At 42.6% G+C, this 17406-nt stretch overlaps 2 protein-coding genes across 5 annotated transcripts in view; both read right to left on the bottom strand.

Annotated features, from left to right (window-relative positions):
* Positions 1–1705, bottom strand: part of LOC110532845 (lysyl oxidase homolog 4) — a 44948-nt gene extending 43243 nt beyond the window's left edge. The window contains exon 1 of the mRNA XM_036987532.1: positions 832–1705. The gene's annotated coding sequence lies outside the window, so the exon portion shown is untranslated. The remainder of the gene's footprint in view (positions 1–831) is intronic.
* A 10219-nt stretch (positions 1706–11924) lies between these two features.
* The window catches only part of LOC110531174 (stress-induced-phosphoprotein 1), a 36837-nt gene continuing 31355 nt past the window's right edge, over positions 11925–17406 (bottom strand). For all 4 annotated transcript variants that reach the window (XM_021614420.2, XM_021614431.2, XM_021614425.2 and 1 more), the window contains exons 11-15: positions 16373–16463; positions 16123–16156; positions 15770–15950; positions 15542–15657; positions 11925–14573 (exon numbers count right to left, since the gene is read on the bottom strand). In XM_021614420.2, coding sequence (XP_021470095.2) covers positions 14438–14573; positions 15542–15657; positions 15770–15950; positions 16123–16156; positions 16373–16463 — 558 coding nt within the window. In that variant the 3' untranslated portion in view covers positions 11925–14437. The remainder of the gene's footprint in view (positions 14574–15541; positions 15658–15769; positions 15951–16122; positions 16157–16372; positions 16464–17406) is intronic.

Genomic DNA, 17406 nt, shown 5'->3' with positions numbered 1-17406 from the left:
ATTTGTCGTTCCAGACATTAAAATCTGAAGTTCAACCACAGAACCATGGTTGCATTTCACATAGACATATAATTAGTCTAGAAATATTTCAGTTCTTAAGTTCTTTCAGCCCCAGATATGTACAAGTATCACCCTGGAGCTATTGAAATGTATTTCACCCCTTCACAGACACAGCGAGACAGGCAGTCAGACAGGCAGAAGGACGGACAGAATTGCATAAAACTATAAATCGACTAAATAACTCCACAAATGAGACATTCACTGTATCCTCAGAAACACATGAGAATACACTAGATCACATTGAGTTGCACAGAAGCCATAACTTTCTTTGTGTAATTACATATCAGAATACAGAATAGAGCTATTATCATAAATGATGATAATTACATTTGGAACAAAATTCCGCATTTGAATGAAACGTCATCTTTAAAAAATGGATGAGGTTGATGTTCATCAAATCATGTTTATTCTTTAATCAACTAATCCAGAAAGAAGCAACCACTCATGTTTAACTACCTGCTCATCCCTGTATGAGAAGACACAACCAGATAAAAGCCAACATGTCAACTTAACATAAGTTACCTAGACTAAATATATTTCTCTGAAAATGTGTATTTGATTTATACATCAAAAGCACTGCAAGGTCAATAAAAAGGGAATAAAATGAGAATAAAAGAGCAGGAGAAGGTACAAATCTGTCCTTCTGCCCCTGAACAGGCAGTTAACCCACTGTTCCTAGGCCGTCATTGAAAATAAGAATGGGTTTTTAACTGACTTGCCTAGTTAAATAAAGGTGAAATAAAATACAAACAAAAAGGAGGATGGACTCACCTGATAGAAAGCTACAGACACAGCTGTCCTACACGTCCCAGACCGGGAGAGGAGAGAGTGACTGAGTAAGGAGGATGGACTCACCTGATAGAAAGCTACAGACACAGCTGTCCTACACGTCCCAGACCGGGAGAGGAGAGAGCGACTGAGTAAGGAGGATGGACTCACCTGATAGAAAGCTACAGACACAGCTGTCCTACACGTCCCAGACCGGGAGAGGAGAGAGTGACTGAGTAAGGAGGATGGACTCACCTGATAGAAAGCTACAGACACAGCTGTCCTACACGTCCCAGACCGGGAAAGGAGAGAGTGACTGAGTAAGGAGGATGGACTCACCTGATAGAAAGCTACAGACACAGCTGTCCTACACGTCCCAGACCGGGAGAGGAGAGAGTGACTGAGTAAGGAGGATGGACTCACCTGATAGAAAGCTACAGACACAGCTGTCCTACACGTCCCAGACCGGGAGAGGAGAGAGTGACTGAGTAAGGAGGATGGACTCACCTGATAGAAAGCTACAGACACAGCTGTCCTACACGTCCCAGACCGGGAGAGGAGAGAGCGACTGAGTAAGGAGGATGGACTCACCTGATAGAAAGCTACAGACACAGCTGTCCTACACGTCCCAGACCGGGAGAGGAGAGAGCGACTGAGTAAGGAGGATGGACTCACCTGATAGAAAGCTACAGACACAGCTGTCCTACACGTCCCAGACCGGGAGAGGAGAGAGCGACTGAGTAAGGAGGATGGACTCACCTGATAGAAAGCTACAGACACAGCTGTCCTACACGTCCCAGACCGGGAGAGGAGAGAGTGACTGAGTAAGGAAGTGTGCCTGCTAGATGAGGTCTCTGGTCAATCTTTCTCTTTCTTCTCCTGCCTCCCTCATTCCCTCCCACATTTCTTCTCTCTCTCTTTTTAAGAATTTTCCTGCTCACTCAGAAATGCTGACACACACACACACACACACACACACACACACACACACACACACACACACACACACACATACACACACACACACACACACACACACACACACACACACACACATACACACACATACACACACACACACACACACACACACACACACACACACACACACACACACACAATTGTTTAATTGCATTTTGATTTAACTATAAACATAGTTTGGGGTGTGTGTGCATTTTAAATGGTGCTGTTGGGAAATAATGATCTGTTTTCAGATACTGTCTGTGTATAATTTCACTGTTGTACATAATCCCACACATCTCTTGTACCAATAGAGATAAAATGTAGTCACATGTAACAAATAAAGTCTCCTCTCACAACCCACTGCATCTCCTATAAACTCACAGGGAGACAAATCTCACTTGATAGACGGTAAAGTGATGAAACAGTTCAGTTTGTATCCTTGATTTTTCACGATCACATTAATAAAATAACAATCTGCAGTACGGGAGGAGAGTCAACAGTGGGTGGATCTGAGTAATCTTTCAAACAAAAACATCCAGGTTGAATGACTGTAAATGATGTCTTACGCCTTCTTAATGGGTTCAACTAATGCAAAAGTATTCCCTCCTCCATGTTCTGTATTGACAGCATGGCACTGTTGTCTCTACAGGGAGGAGAGATAGAATCCTATCTTAATAATGTCAAAAACAATCCAAACGTTTTATCACAGAAACATAATGAAATACTGGGGTAATACCTTTGACATGAAAGAAGAATCAGTGTCTGTCCTTTGAATGTATTAATCAATTTAACCATTCAAATAATTCAACATGAGAGCGTATATGTCCTGTACATTCAAGACTGATTATGTGTCATGAATTAATGAATTAATACATGAGTGAATGAACCTAATCATCAAATCATTCACATTTAGAGTCACATGTTTCTGCTAGTGACACCATCAAATTCTCTTCTCTGATAGGCTGACGGTTGCCTTTACACAACCTCGGTCCAGAATGTTTTACACAACAAGTCTTCGAGGAGGCCAACATTATGTAAGTCTGTGTGTGTGTGTGTTGTGTAAATGCTACCAACAGGAAGTTGCTATGTCAGGAATAGTTCCAAAATGTCAAGTTCCAAGTATCCCAAAGAAGCTGCGTAAACCACAGGGTATATATTTCCTTGTTGAGCCCAACCGCAAACCAGTGTTTTAAAATAGGCCCAGCCTCCTTGTCTCTCTCTCTCTCTCTCTCTCTGCTAGTGTAAGGGTGGTAGTCAGAGATGGGAGTATTGATGAGGGTATAGCACCAGTGAGGAACGTGTGATACGTGAGAGGGGGATTTCTAAGGTCACTTGCCCTCACTTCACTGTTTACCTAAGTGTGGCCGCAATTTTCTGATAAAGCAGGAAGAATAAAAAGCTGTTGTTTGACTCTTTGACTTCAAATTGCAAGGTTTTGATAGACAATTGGAATCACAGCTGTTGTCTTTTATACAGTGTAGTAGGCTTATATCTTCTGTATCTAAGACTATGCATGTCGTTTCCAAGGGAGACATCTCCAGGGGATTGTTCAGTCAATCATCATGTGTCTTTATACGTCATGAATGATACATTTTCTAGAACTAATTTGTATATTAGCTTTCACCCTTACACTGCATGACATACAGCATGTCTTTATGGCTTCTATATGTAATACAGCAAGTTAGTCTGTTCTGGGATCAGTTCAGTGTTCAGTAGATCACGGTTGTGTTCATTAGGCCATGCAATGGAAAATGTTTTAAAACGTTTTGCAATGGAAACAAACGTTCTTTGTGTTTCCTATTGGGCATTTCCGATAAGAAGTCCCACAGTCCCTACCTGTTTCAGTAAATGTTCTTCTATTTGGTGCCTATTTGGTCCCTCCTCCAGGTGTCCAGGTTTGTTTGTCTGCTTGTTGGAAAGGTGTTTATTTGATTTCTTACAGAATTAGCCACCTGGAATATTCTGCCCCTGACTGCTGTGTTGATAAAGGTATTTCAGTGCAAGCACAAACCTCAGAGCTCCATTTTGAGAAGGACAGGGTGTATTCATAGGATTCATATTCTCATCGGCGATGACCGTAAATTCACAGGTAGACACAGATGGCATGGCTCTACAGATTTCTAAAATATTTATAAAACAGATATGTTTTCATATAAATTTCACACAAAAAACATTTGTTTCCATTGTAAAACATTTTCCATTGCATGCCCTAATGAACACAACCGTGATCTACTGAACACTGAACAAAATATAAATTGATGGTCCCATGTTTCATGAGCTGAAATAAAAGATCCCAGAAGGTTTCTGTATGCCAAAAAGCTTATTTCTCTCAAATTTTGTGCACAAATGTTTACATCCCTATGAGTATTTCTCCCTTGCCAAGATAACCCATCCACCTGACAGGTGTGGAATATAAAGAAGCTGATTAAACAGCATGATCATTACACAGGTACACCTTGTGCTGGGGCAATAAAAGGCCACTAAAATGTGCAGTTTTGTCACACAATGCCACAATTCTAGAGAATTTGGCAGTATGTCCAACCGGCCTCACAACCACAAACCACATGTATGACTTTGTGTGGGTGAGCGGTTTGCTGATGTCAACATTGTGAACAGAGTGCCCCATAGTGGCTGTAGGGTTATGGTATGGGCTACGGACAATGAACACAATTGCATTTTATAGATGGCAATTTCATTGCACAAAAATACTGTAACAAGATCCTGAGGCCAATTTTGTGACCAACAGATGCATATCTGTATTCTAGTCATTTGAAATCCATAGATTAGGGCCTAATGAAAGTATTTCAACTGACTGATTTCCTCATATGAACTGTAACTCAGTAAAAATCTATGAAATTGTTGCATGTTGAGTTTATATATTTTTTCAGTATATTTTTGATTCCGTTTTAGTCGATGTGTCTGTGTGTGTGTCTGTGTGTGTGTCTGTGTGTGTGTGTGTGTGTGTGTGTGTCAAAGATAAAAACTCAGTGGTTAGGATGTGTGGTGAAGGATGGATGCAGCAGGGAGAATGTGTAACCACTAACCAGGGGGAGAAAGATAAACGTAGATTACAGTAATATTGAATGCGTGGGAAAAAATCAACTGCAAGCCCTCATTCTAAGACCACATGCCGCCTAGGGTAGGGTGTGTGTGTGCACGTGCCTGCTGCATGCATGTCTCTGTGACTGTGTGAATCTAGAACCAGCAATCTAGTTGTTTGTGCCAGCCAGGCAGGCCGGGACAGGGTGTGTGAGACTGGATGCTTGAGTGGCGGTCCCTCCCTGCATGGCCGGTAAAACCAACACCGGAACAACCTAACGTAGCAGCAGGGGAGGAAAAAGTACTACATTGTCATACTTGAGTAAAAGTAAAGATATCTTAATAGAATAAGACTCAAGTAAAAGTCACTCAGTAAAATACTACTTGAGTAAAAGTCTAAAAGTATTTGGTTTTAAATATACTTAGGTATCAAAAGTAAATGGGATTGCTAAAATGTACTTAATTAAAACCTCTTCAGTTTTCACCTGAAATGACATACCCAAATCTAACTGCCTCTCGCTCAGGATCTGGAGCAAGGATCTGCATATTATTGATACCATTTGAAAGGAAACACTTTCAACTTTGTGTAAATGTGAAATGAATGTAGGAGAATATAACACATTAGATCTGGTAAAGATAATACACAGAAAAAACATGCGTTTTTTAATATTTTTGAAATGCAAGAGATAGGCCTTAATGTGTTACTCTAGCCCAGGCACACTTTACATTTTGGCCACTAAAATCTAAATAGTTTATCAGAGAGGTTTATCAGAGAGATCACACTGGAAGAACAGGCCCCTATCAGAGAGATAGGAAAATAGGGATAGGGAAAGCAGCCAAATATACATGTCCGGGACACCCAACGCAAGGCTACGAGAGATCACACTGGACGACACAGAGCAACGGGGACTCAGGGCAGTTCGTATTATTCTGTATGTTAATCTGCGACACTCCCTTTCGTATTATATATTACGCTACGCTAGGTTACATTATGAATGGAATAGCGGTCGTAAAATGTCATACGATTTATAGGATGTATAGTTTCATACGTCTTACCTAGTCACAAAATAGCTTACAAATTGGATTAATAACTCATGATACATTTTGAAGGACGTATAGTATTATACATCTTTCTCTGATACCACGTTGCTTGTTGCGCTATGACAACAAAGGAAAATGACAGGAAGAATTTATGTTAGCAGTTAAGGGAACTAACAACAATGGTTAGGATAATTTACAGTTAAGGTTAGAGCTACAATGACAAAGGTTAGGTCATTTAGGTAGCAAGTTAGGTGAATTGGGTTAAGTTTAGAATAAGGGTTAGGGGAAAGGTTAGCTAAAATGCTACTGTTGTCACCGACGTGACTCGAACATGCAATCTTTGATTGCTAGACGGTCACAGATTACGCCCACCCATCCTCCCCAACCAACCTCCCTACTTTCGTCTCTGTCTAAAGTAACTAGACCATTAGTAGGTATCATACATCTTGGAGGTGCTCAGAAATACATAAAGAGAGAGATAAAGAGAGAGAAACATCTGTGAAGACCAAGAGGAACAGACTGTGTGAGCAGTGTATGTGTAGCTAATGTGCCTGACCTAAAGATTGGAAGAGGAGGTTGCAGAGTGTGTGTGTGTGTGTGAGAGAGTGAGAAAGAGAGAGCGAGAGACACACACAGTTTTTAAGAGTATAGTTGCTGTGGCTGAGCTCTCTCGCCATCTCCACCTCTCTAATTACGCAGCCCGGCCCTGCTCTGCCCTTAGCCACAATCAGCCAAGGCAGGCCAGAAATACATGCTCTCTCTCGCTCTTTCAGATACACAAAAGCATACACACGCACACCTTTGTTTAAAAAAAAATGGAATTAGGGTTTGCAGTTGATTTCCCCCATGCTTTTAACAATACTGTAATCTGTATGTCTATCCTTCTCCACCTGGCTAGTGGTTACATACTCCCTACTGCATCCACCTCACATACTAACCACAATAAACTTTTATCTGTGACAAACACACACACACACACAATCCATCCTCCATCACGCATACTAACCACCATACACTTTTATCTTGCTTATCTTGCTGTGATGATATGGCCACCATATAGCACATCTGATCATCAGCAGCTCTGAATTCGTATAGTGAGTGTCACAGGAGTGACTTAAACCAAAATGTCAATGTCTTTTCTGGAAAACTAAATATACAAGTTATATATAAACGCTCACTCTCCCTTCAGTTTGTGTGGAGTTTAGTATTAATAGATTATACTACGCCCCCTGGTGTTTAGCAAGCTAAACCACACTCTGCGAACATAAAATAAACTCAGCAAAAAAAGAAAGGACCTAGCACTGTCAACTGCGTTTATTTTCAGCAAACTTAACGTGTAAATATTTGTATGAACATAACAAGATTCAACAACTGAGACATAAACTGAACAAGTTCCACAGACATGTGACTAACATAAATTGAATAATGTGTCCCTGAACAAAGGGGGGGGGGGTCAAAATCAGAAGTAACAGTCAGTATCTGGAGTGGCCACCAGCTGCTTTAAGTACTGCAGTGCATCTCCTCCTCATGGACTGCTCCAGATTTTCCAGTTCTTGCTGTGAGATGTTACCCCACTCTTCCACCAAGGCACCTCCATGTTCCCGGACATTTCTGGGGTGAATGGCCCAAGCCCTCACCCTCCGATCCAACAAGTCCCAACTGTGCTCAATGGGATTGAGATCCGGGCTCTTCGCTGGCCATGGCAGAACACTGACATTCCTGTTGTGCAGGAAATCATGCACAGAACGAGCAATATGGCTGGTGGCAGTCATGCTGGAGGGTCATGTCAGGATGAGCCTGCAGGAAGGGTACAACATGAGGGAGGAGTCTTCCCTGTAACGCACAGTGTTGAGATTGCCTGCAATGACAACAAGCTCAGTCCGATGATGCTGTGACATACCGCCCCTGACCATGACGGACCCTCCACCTCCAAATCGATCCTGCTCCAGAGTACAGGCCTCGGTATAATGCTCATTCCTCCGACCATCACCCTGGTGAGACAAAACCGCAACTCTGCAGTGAAGAGCACTTTTTGCCAGTCCTGTCTGGTCCAGCGACAGCTAACGTTGTTAGCGGTGATGTCTGGTGAGGACCTGCCTTACCACAGGCCTACAAGCCCTCAGTCCAGCCACTCTCAGCATATTGCGGACAGTCTGAACACTGATGGAGGGATTGTGCGTTCCTGGTGTAACTCGGACAGTTGTTGTTGCCATCCTGTACCTGTCTCGCAGGTGCGATGTTCGGATGTATCGATCCTGTACATGTGTTGTTACATGTGGTCTGCCACTGTGGGGACGATCAGCTGTCCGTCCTGTCTCCCTGTAGTGCTGTCTTAGGAGTCTCACAGGACGGACATTACAATTTATTGCCCTGGCCACATCTGCAGTCCTCATGCCTCTGTCGTGTCTTTGGCTATGCCGGATTAAGTGAAATGACATGCTATTCTATAAAATTATTTTTCCGTAATTAATATTACCTGATTGAGCTAATCATGTAAATGTAATTAACTAGAGAGTCGGGGCACCACGAAAAATAATATTTATAGAGCTGTTATCTTCCAAATAAACTCTTAAAGACCTAGTAATATTTTACATCAATAGCAGTCAATATTAATCCTCACCTCAATTCAGTCTCATCTGAAAGTTGTAAATTCTTGGTTATCTGCATGACCCCTGTCTAACAAGTTGAATCAGCAATACAAAATTGGGTTTAATTATTTATTTACTAAATACCTAACTAATCACACAGAATTACACATACACATAATTAAATCATAACTTGGTTACAAATTACGTCATAAAGGAAAACGTCTGTAGCGGGCGGATCAGATATGACAGCTGGTTACACAAAAGAAAAGGGCTGGGTTTGAGTGAAAGAGCGGGAAGACTGAGGAACAAAGGGCGAAGCTGTGCTATCGTAAATACAGTATCTTATGCATTCTAAATTACCGCTCATTTGGAAAAGGAAAATGCAACAAATATTTACTCTGAGCTGCGCTTCGGTAGGTTGGTGGTAGATGGAAGGCCGTGTTGCCCAACCGAGTCCTTTGAAGAATGTCTCTGCTGGTAAATTGGATACATTGTAGTAACGTTGTTGTGTGGTAAACGGGATACTCTGTCTGTTCCTTCCTAACCTGCGTTTGCAGCTGCTGTTGATAACTCAATGGCTAGGAGGTATCACTTCTGTAGTGAATAAGAGTTCAAAGTTCATACCATTCGCAACCAAAGCTCACGCTGATGTTGGCTTCGTTCTGTAGTTATTCTCTGAACCATTCTGACATCGGACCGTCGTCTTCATATCCTCGGAACAGAAGGTTATATTGTCGTCAAGGCTTTATATAGGAAGGGAGAGGAGGGCTTGTTTGAAAAGTTGTATAGCCCATGCCCCTTCCCAGGGACGGGCCACTGATTGAGCAGAAAATCCAAATCTCACATTTTAGAAGCTAAAATCACATTTCATCCCATCACGAATAATTTCATATTCAAACATTTAATTTGAACAACAATTCCATTTGAATCCGATAACTCTGATGTGTACTTTCCACTGTAGAGTTTGTCATCTTATCAATTGATGAGAATGTCTCAGATGACAACTGACATCATATTCATTAAGTACCACCGCATATGTTCAATTGGTCGGATTACCAGAATATGGTTCATTTCCCCCCACCTTCTGATGTTCCCAGAATCTCTATGTTAACCAAGGGTTTGGCAAATGTAACATCAGTAGGGTAGAGAGAGGAAAAAGGGGGGAAGAGGTATTTATGACTGTCATAAACCTACCCCCAGGCCAACGTCATGACACCTCCTTGCAGCATGCCTAAGGCATGTTCACACAGATGAGCAGGCACCCTGGGCATCTTTCTTTTGGTGTTTTTCAGAGTCAGTAGAAAGGCCTCTTTAATGTCCTAAGTTTTCATAACTGTGACCTTAATTGCCCACCGTCTGTAAGCTGTTAGTATCTTAACGACCGCTCCACAGGTGCATGTTCATTAATTGTTTACGGTTCATTGAACAAGCATGGGAAATAGTGTTTAAACCCTTTACAATGAAGACCTGTGAAGCTATTTTTTTTGTGTGTGTGTTTTTTGTTGAATTTCTTACCCAATTTCGTGGTGTCCAATTGTTTTTAGTAGCTACTATCTTGTCTCATCGCTACAACTCCCTTACAGGCTCGGGAGAGACGAAGGTTGAAAGTCATGCGTCTTCCGATACACAACCCAACCAAGCCGCACTGCTTCTTAACACAGCGCGCATCCAACCCGGAAGCCAGCCGCACCAATGTGCCGGAGGAAACACTGTGCACCTGGCAACCTTGGTTAGCGCGCACTGCGCCCGGCCCGCCACAGGAGTCGCTGGTGCGCGATGAGACAAGGATTTCCCTACCGGCAAAACCCTCCCTAACCCGGACGACGCTAGGCCAATTGTGCGTCGCCCCACGGACTTCCCGGTCGGTTATGACAGAGCCTGGGCGTGAACCTAGTCTCTGGTAGCACAGCTGGTGCTGTGTTATTTAGATTTTTACAAATTATCTTTGAAAGACAAGGTCCTGAAAAAGAGACATTTCTTTTTTTGCTGATTTTACTTCCTTACCCACTATCATCAGTCATCTGTGTGTTTACCATAAGCTGTAAGACTTTGCAGTTGAAGAGATCGTTGACAGCCTCCTCACAGTCTTTATCCACCTTCAGCACCTGTGCATGGCTTTCTCCGCCTCACTGTACCTCTCCACACAGACAAGCACACTTACCTTCAGTGGTCTGCATAACCATATTTTATAGTTGATAAATAACCACAAGTGCAGAATATGTACAAGAATAGGACAGTTGTGTGGTGCCATGAATACAGTGAATATAATAGGGTGTGTACTTGTGTGGGGAGGATGACTCCACTGGTTAACATACAGCGCATCTGGATAGTGTTCAGATCCTTCAAGCTCGGTCAGGTTTGATGGGGAGCCTCGCTGCTCAGCTATTTTCAGGTCTCTCCAGAGATGTTTGATCAAGTTCAAGTCCGGACTCTGGCTGGGCCACTCAAGAACATTCAGAGACTTGTCCTGGGATCTCTGTACTTTGCTCCGTTCATCTTTTCCTCGATCTGGACAAGTCTCCCAGTCCCTGCCGCTGAAAAACATCCCCACAGCATGATGCTGACACCACCATGATTCACCATAGGGATGGTGCCAGGTTTCCTCCAGACATGACGCTTGGCATTCAGGCCAAATAATTCAATCTTGGTCTCATCAGACCTGAGAATCTTGTTAATCAAGGTTTGAGAGTCCTTTAGGAGACTTTTGGCAAACTCCAAGCGGGCTGTCATGTGCCTTTAACTGAGGAGTGGCTTCCGTCTGGCCACTCTCCCATAAAGGCCTGATTGGTGGAGTGCTGCAGAGTTGGTTGTCCTTCTGGAAGTTTCTCACATCTCCACAGAGGAACTCTGTCAGAGTGACCATCAGGTTGTTGGTCACCTCCCTGATCAAGGCCTTTCTCCCCCAATTGCTCAGTTTGGTCAGGCAGCCAGCTGTAGGAAGTCTTCTTCCATGTATTAATGGAGGCCACTGTGTTCTTGGGGACCTTCAATGCTGAAGAAATGTTTTGGTACCTTTCCCCAGATTTGTGCCTCGATGGACAATTCCTTCAACCTCGTGGCTTGGTTTTTGCTCTGACATGCACTGTCAACTGTGGGATTTTTATATAGACAGGTGTGTGCGCCTTTCCAAATCATGTCCAATCAATTGAATTTACCACAGGTGGACTCCAATCAAGTTGTAGAAACATCAAGGATGATCAATGGAAACAGGATGCCCCTGAGCTCAATTTAGAGTCTCATAGCAAATACGGTGTCTTTTTATGTTATAAATCAGCTAAACATTCTAAAAACCTGTTTTTGCTTTGTCATTGTAGGGTATTGTGTGTAGATTTATTATATTTGTATTTATTTTAAATAAATTATAGAATAAGGCTGTAACGTAACAAAATTAAGAAATATTCAAGGGTTCTTAATGCACTGTATACCATAACGGCAGGAAGAAAACAGAAAAATTGACTGAGAGGCTGAAATTATTTGAATGAATATATTATGTACAAAAGGACTCTTTGGCAGACTTTCACACATTTAAAATATTTTGTCAATTTGGAATGAACAGAGATTACATTGCTTGAGTTAAGTTTTGGGGAGTACATAGTCATTAAAAAACACTTTCTCCTGAAATTGGGACTAGAGAGAAAACTGGCATTCGCACATAAATACTTTATTATTAATTTCTATCAAACTCATAAAACATGCATTTGCCCAAATTAGTGAATACTGTGTACTTGGGATCACTGAACTAAGAAAACACACTTCTGCGAGTCTTTTAAAGATAATAGTATAGTGTTTTCTCATGTGACTTTATCCTAATATGAAGTTCTGATTTCTTTGACCAATCTCTACGAGGCTGAAAACCAGGCAACCACAAAAAAAAGCAGAAACTCCCACCACATTTAATAACAATTCTTTCTCTCAACAGTTACTAAACAGATCGGGCTGATTTCCCAGACTAAGCTTAGTCCTGGACTAAAAATCACTTCAATGGAGAATATCCATTGTACTACTACAAACCGGCCCAGAAAGTTCTAGCGTCTGGTGAGTCATCATTTGAATCATATACCAACCAACCACTATGGTCTCACAGGTAAAGCAAATATACATATAAATACACAAATAAATAGCCTGCACTCGTCTGTACACACAGTTTGAGATATAGAGTAGTGTGGACTAAGAAAAATAACTTTTCCATTTCTAGTGGCAGCTACAGCTCCTCACCACGAGAGGCTTGTTTTGATTCACTGGGTCTCTGAGAAGTTATCCATTTACATTTGAAGGCTTGAGTGACAGAATAAAGAAACAGCTTACACGTATTGCCAGTGCAGACAGCCTTTGGTTGTCTACAAGCATTCTTTGGTTCAGACTAAATACTGAATGGAAGCCTTGGGCCTCCAGAGTGGTGAAAATCTAAAGAGGAACACAAAAATGGGGAAGTAGGTGTAGTTCCGTGTCCAAAGCCTCTCCCCTACTGAGTTGAGTGTCACCCTCACTCGGACAGCTCGACAGCTTAAAAATGACACAGGGACAGAATGACAGCCTAACGCTGCAGGGACAAACGATAGTGTGAGAAGAGCCTAAGAGGGCTTTACTGCAAAGTGGTGAACCCATTCCTGAAAAGCAACCTCCTACTGTACCATTAGTAAAATCAGACAGCTATAAACCAAAGACGCAGCTAGCTTGGTCTTACATAGCTTCAGCTAGCAACTTTAGACTGCTGAGATGTACCCTCAAGCTTCGGTCTTGCCTACAGACATTCAGTGACACTTTCCTTTAAATGGGACACATTGAGAAGGTGCAAGGTCTAGAGAGGGTAGATTGAAACAGAGAGCAAAAAACATATTTGGTTCATTTTACAAACAAGATGCTTATTTTCCAGATATTTTAAGGGCTGGCGAACTAAACTTTAAACAAACCCTAACATAGAAAAAAAGTTGGTGTCAGTTCTAAGTGTCAAAATCACCCAACCGATTTGGAGTTTGCCATCAGGTACAGTGGTAAAATGAAACATGGGTTAATGCATTGAAAAACAAGGTTCTCTGTTAAATTGGTTGTACACCTCTCTGCTCCACTCACACATTGCAATGGCCCATTTAGCTAAAGCCAATAGCACAGAGCCCATAGCCCACTGTATTGCAAGCCCTGGGCCATGTTCATTAGGGCATGACAAGGAAAACGTTTGAAAATGTGTGGAAAAGGAACATTTGTGTTTCATATTGGAGAAATACATGTAGTCGCTCTCTGTTTCAGTCCATTTATTTCCATTTGGTGCCTAACTAACATGACCATTTTAGGAGGCATGTTACTTAGCACCAAGGCAGAGTGGAAGGGAGGAACCTCTTTCTTAGGGATGAACTGAAACATCAGGTTGAATCTGCTGCAGGCTGGATGGCTGCTGGTTCTTTGGTGTGGTGGTCCGGGTGGTTATTGGTTGTCCTTTGGTGTGGAGAGCATGGCCGGGCCTGGTCCGTTCTGGTCTGGTGGTATTGGCATGGGAAGAGAGAGACATGGATGGGAGATGAGGATGAGAGCCCAGTTCCCTATGCCGCAAACCCCAGACAGCAAACCCCAGACAGCAATAGTACTGATGTTAGCCATAGGGATAACTGATGCCAGCCGTAGGGCTAGCTGTAAGGCTAGCAAGGTTTTAAGGCTTCAAGGTGTTGAGGTTCGTTGCCATGCAAAGCCTAAAGGCCCAGCTGTGGTCAAGGGGGACTGCTGATGTCTTCTGGTCCATTATTACAGTCCTAATGCTCTTCTATTATAGCACTCCTTATGCTGTCATACATTTTTATTAGTCTGAACATTCTACTCCATCACAACAACAGTCCTACACTGTCCATTTAATATTGAGTCCATCGTCATAACGGGGTCCCAATTTTATAGAAGGTCAGAATTGAGCAGGAAACATTTCACGGTAAAGTCTACACCAGTTGTATTGGGTTCATTTGACAAATAAAAATGTATTCGATTTGAAACGGTGCTCAGGGCTGCCAGGGCTTCCTGTCTTTGCCACTCTGTTCAGCAATGTGTTTGTAGCGACACTTGTCCCCAAAATGGCAGCCGGTGGTCCTCCAGAAGTAACACTCGTCTCCGTTCACTGGGCCACAACGTCTGGGACTGGAGAAGGGGCAAGAAGGTTACGAAAATTTGATTTTGGGATGAAATTATACAAACTGTTAAAGTGGGCGACGTAGCTCATTGTCAACAGATTTCCTCTTGCTTTATTTTTTTACTTCATGGTTTAGGCAATGAAACCCTTTCTCTACTTCCCCAGAGTCAGATGAAGCCCTTTCTCTACTTCCCCAGAGTCAGATGAAGCCCTTTCTCTACTTCCCCAGAGTCAGATGAAGCCCTTTCTCTACTTCCCCAGAGTCAGATGAAGCCCTTTCTCTACTTCCCCAGAGTCAGATGAAGCCCTTTCTCTACTTCCCCAGAGTCAGATGAAGCCCTTTCTCTACTTCCCTAGTCAGATGAAGCCCTTTCTCTACTTCACCAGAGTCAGATGAAGCCCTTTCTCTACTTCCCTAGTCAGATGAGGGCTTTTCATATGGATTTTTTAACAAGATGATGCTGTTGAGTACGGCTGTTTGGGAGGCCCAAAGGGGGGCAGTGCCGAGATTGTGTTTTTGAACACCTGTAATCTAGGGCAAAGAAATATTTTTAACATAGTGGCGCAGACAGTCAGCAAGGTGGCACTAGAGGGCACTCTTACATTCTTTGGGTTGAACCCTAAGATTAACTTGTGGAATACATTTGCATGTCTCTGTGTGCAATTGCTAACTAGCATTAGCACAATGACTGGAAGTCTATAGTAACTGCTAGCATGCTAGTAGATACCATAGACTTCCAGTCATTGCACTAAGGCTGATTAGCATTGGCTCGCAAAACTACCTCCAACTTTTTTCATACTGGATCCAGACATAAAAAGGGTATCAATGAGTTCATCTGACTCTGGAGAAGTAAGGGATAACTATTCCACCTTTTGAAGTTTTAGGTCAAGCGCCTGTGTGTGTGTGTGTGTGGGGAGGGGGCGGAGAACCATTTCACCTTTCACTGATCTCAGCTTTAAAGGGGTGTTTTCTTACCCAGCAGCTGTCTGTTGCAATGCAGGGGGGCTGGTCTTGAGGGGGATGGGCAGAAGCCTCTGGCTGCGATGGTCTGGGTAGCGAACCACCAACCTTGTGTTCTCTATACTGTAGCCCTGTGGGAGAAACACATACTAATACATTAAGATCAATAGAATATAAAGAGTTTTAAAACATATATAGACATAAAAAACAAAAAAGCCACAGCATCTGATGAAGGTCACTGACGTTGAGTTTCTCCATGGCCCGCGATGCCATGTTGGCATTCTTGAAGTTGACGAAAGCACAGAACCGCTCGTGGAGAACTCGTATGCTGTCTATCTCCCCGTAAGTTTTAAAGAGGTCCAACAGGTGTTTCTCAGTCAGCTCAGCGGTCACGTTCCCCACCCAGAGAGACACACACGGGGACCTGGAGAAGGAAGAGAGGCAGAACAGGGAAGAGACATCACTTATGTCCACAGGCATCAAGTTACACATACTTGTCCACACCAAATAAGGAAATAAAAAATGTATGTTTTTCTATTTGGGGCCATGACCCCTGACCCTTATTGGGTCAACAAGATTGGCTAATATCCACCTACCCTGGCAAGCCCAATGAGGAATCCTGGCTCACCACTGTGGAAAGAGTGAAGACAACTGAATTATATCACACAAAAAAAATTATGTATGATCTTCTACATTTCAGCAATAGCTCAGAAATGTGTTCCCTTTCCTTCGCATGTCATTTAAATTAGACTACTTCCTGACATTGCTGCCCTCTAGGCTTAAGAAGAGAAATTGCATGTTTTTCCATACCACTGGCACAACCTGCACAGTGGTGTGTGTCCTCACCCCTAGAAGCCTCAGGTGAGGTCAGCACAGCCTGTAGAGTGGTGAATCGCTCCAGCAGAGACACGCTCTGCCCCTCCTCAAAACCCAGATCCTAGAGACGGAGACGAGAGTGAGACAGAGTGAGAGGGAGCGCTTCAACCTAAAAGGAAGCAATTCCCAAACCTTCCATAACAAAGCCATCACCTAAAGAGAGATGAACCTGGAGAAGAGTCCCTTTAGCAAGCTGGTCCTGGGGCTCTGTTCACAAACACAAACAGACGCCCCAGGACAGCAAAACAATTAGACCCAACCAAAGCATGAGAAAACAAAAAGAGAATTACTTGACACATTAGAAACAATTAACAAAAAACAGAGCAAACTAGAATGCTATTTGGCCCTAAACAGAGAGTACACAGTGGCAGAATACCTGACCACTGTGACTGACCCAAACTTAAGGAAAGCTTTGAATATGTACAGACTCAGTGAGCATAGCCTTGCTATTGAGAAAGGCCGCTGTAGGCAGACCAGGATCTCAAGAGAAGACAGGCCATGTGCACACTGCCCACAAAATGAGGTGGAAACTGAGCTACACTTCCTAACCTCCTGCCAAATGTATGACCATATTAAAAGACACATATTTCTCTCAGATTACACAGATCCACAAACCCAATTTTGATAAACTCCCATATCTACTGGGTGAAAGACCACAGTGTGCCATCACAGCAGCAAGATGTGTGACCTGTTGCCACACGAAAAGGTCAACCAGTGAAGAACAAAGACCATTGTAAATACAACCCATATTTATGCTTATTTATTTTCCCTTTTGTATTTTAACCATTTGCACATCGTTACAACACTGTCATGGCCAAAAGTTTTGAGAATGACACAAATAATAATTTCCACAAAGTTTGCTGCTTCAGTGTCTTTAGATATTTTTGTCAGATGTTACTATGGAACACTGTTACTGTAATTTAGTTTCTCCAATATGTTTTCATTAATTGAATTCCCTTAATCTATTTTATGAGAATTTGTAAGATTCTTGTTTGCATAAAATA

Source organism: Oncorhynchus mykiss, chromosome 1 (assembly GCF_013265735.2).
Source record: "Oncorhynchus mykiss isolate Arlee chromosome 1, USDA_OmykA_1.1, whole genome shotgun sequence".
Taxonomy (NCBI): domain Eukaryota; kingdom Metazoa; phylum Chordata; class Actinopteri; order Salmoniformes; family Salmonidae; genus Oncorhynchus; species Oncorhynchus mykiss.
Note: the sequence above shows the minus strand (reverse complement) of the source record. Positions and strands in the feature narration are given on the sequence as shown.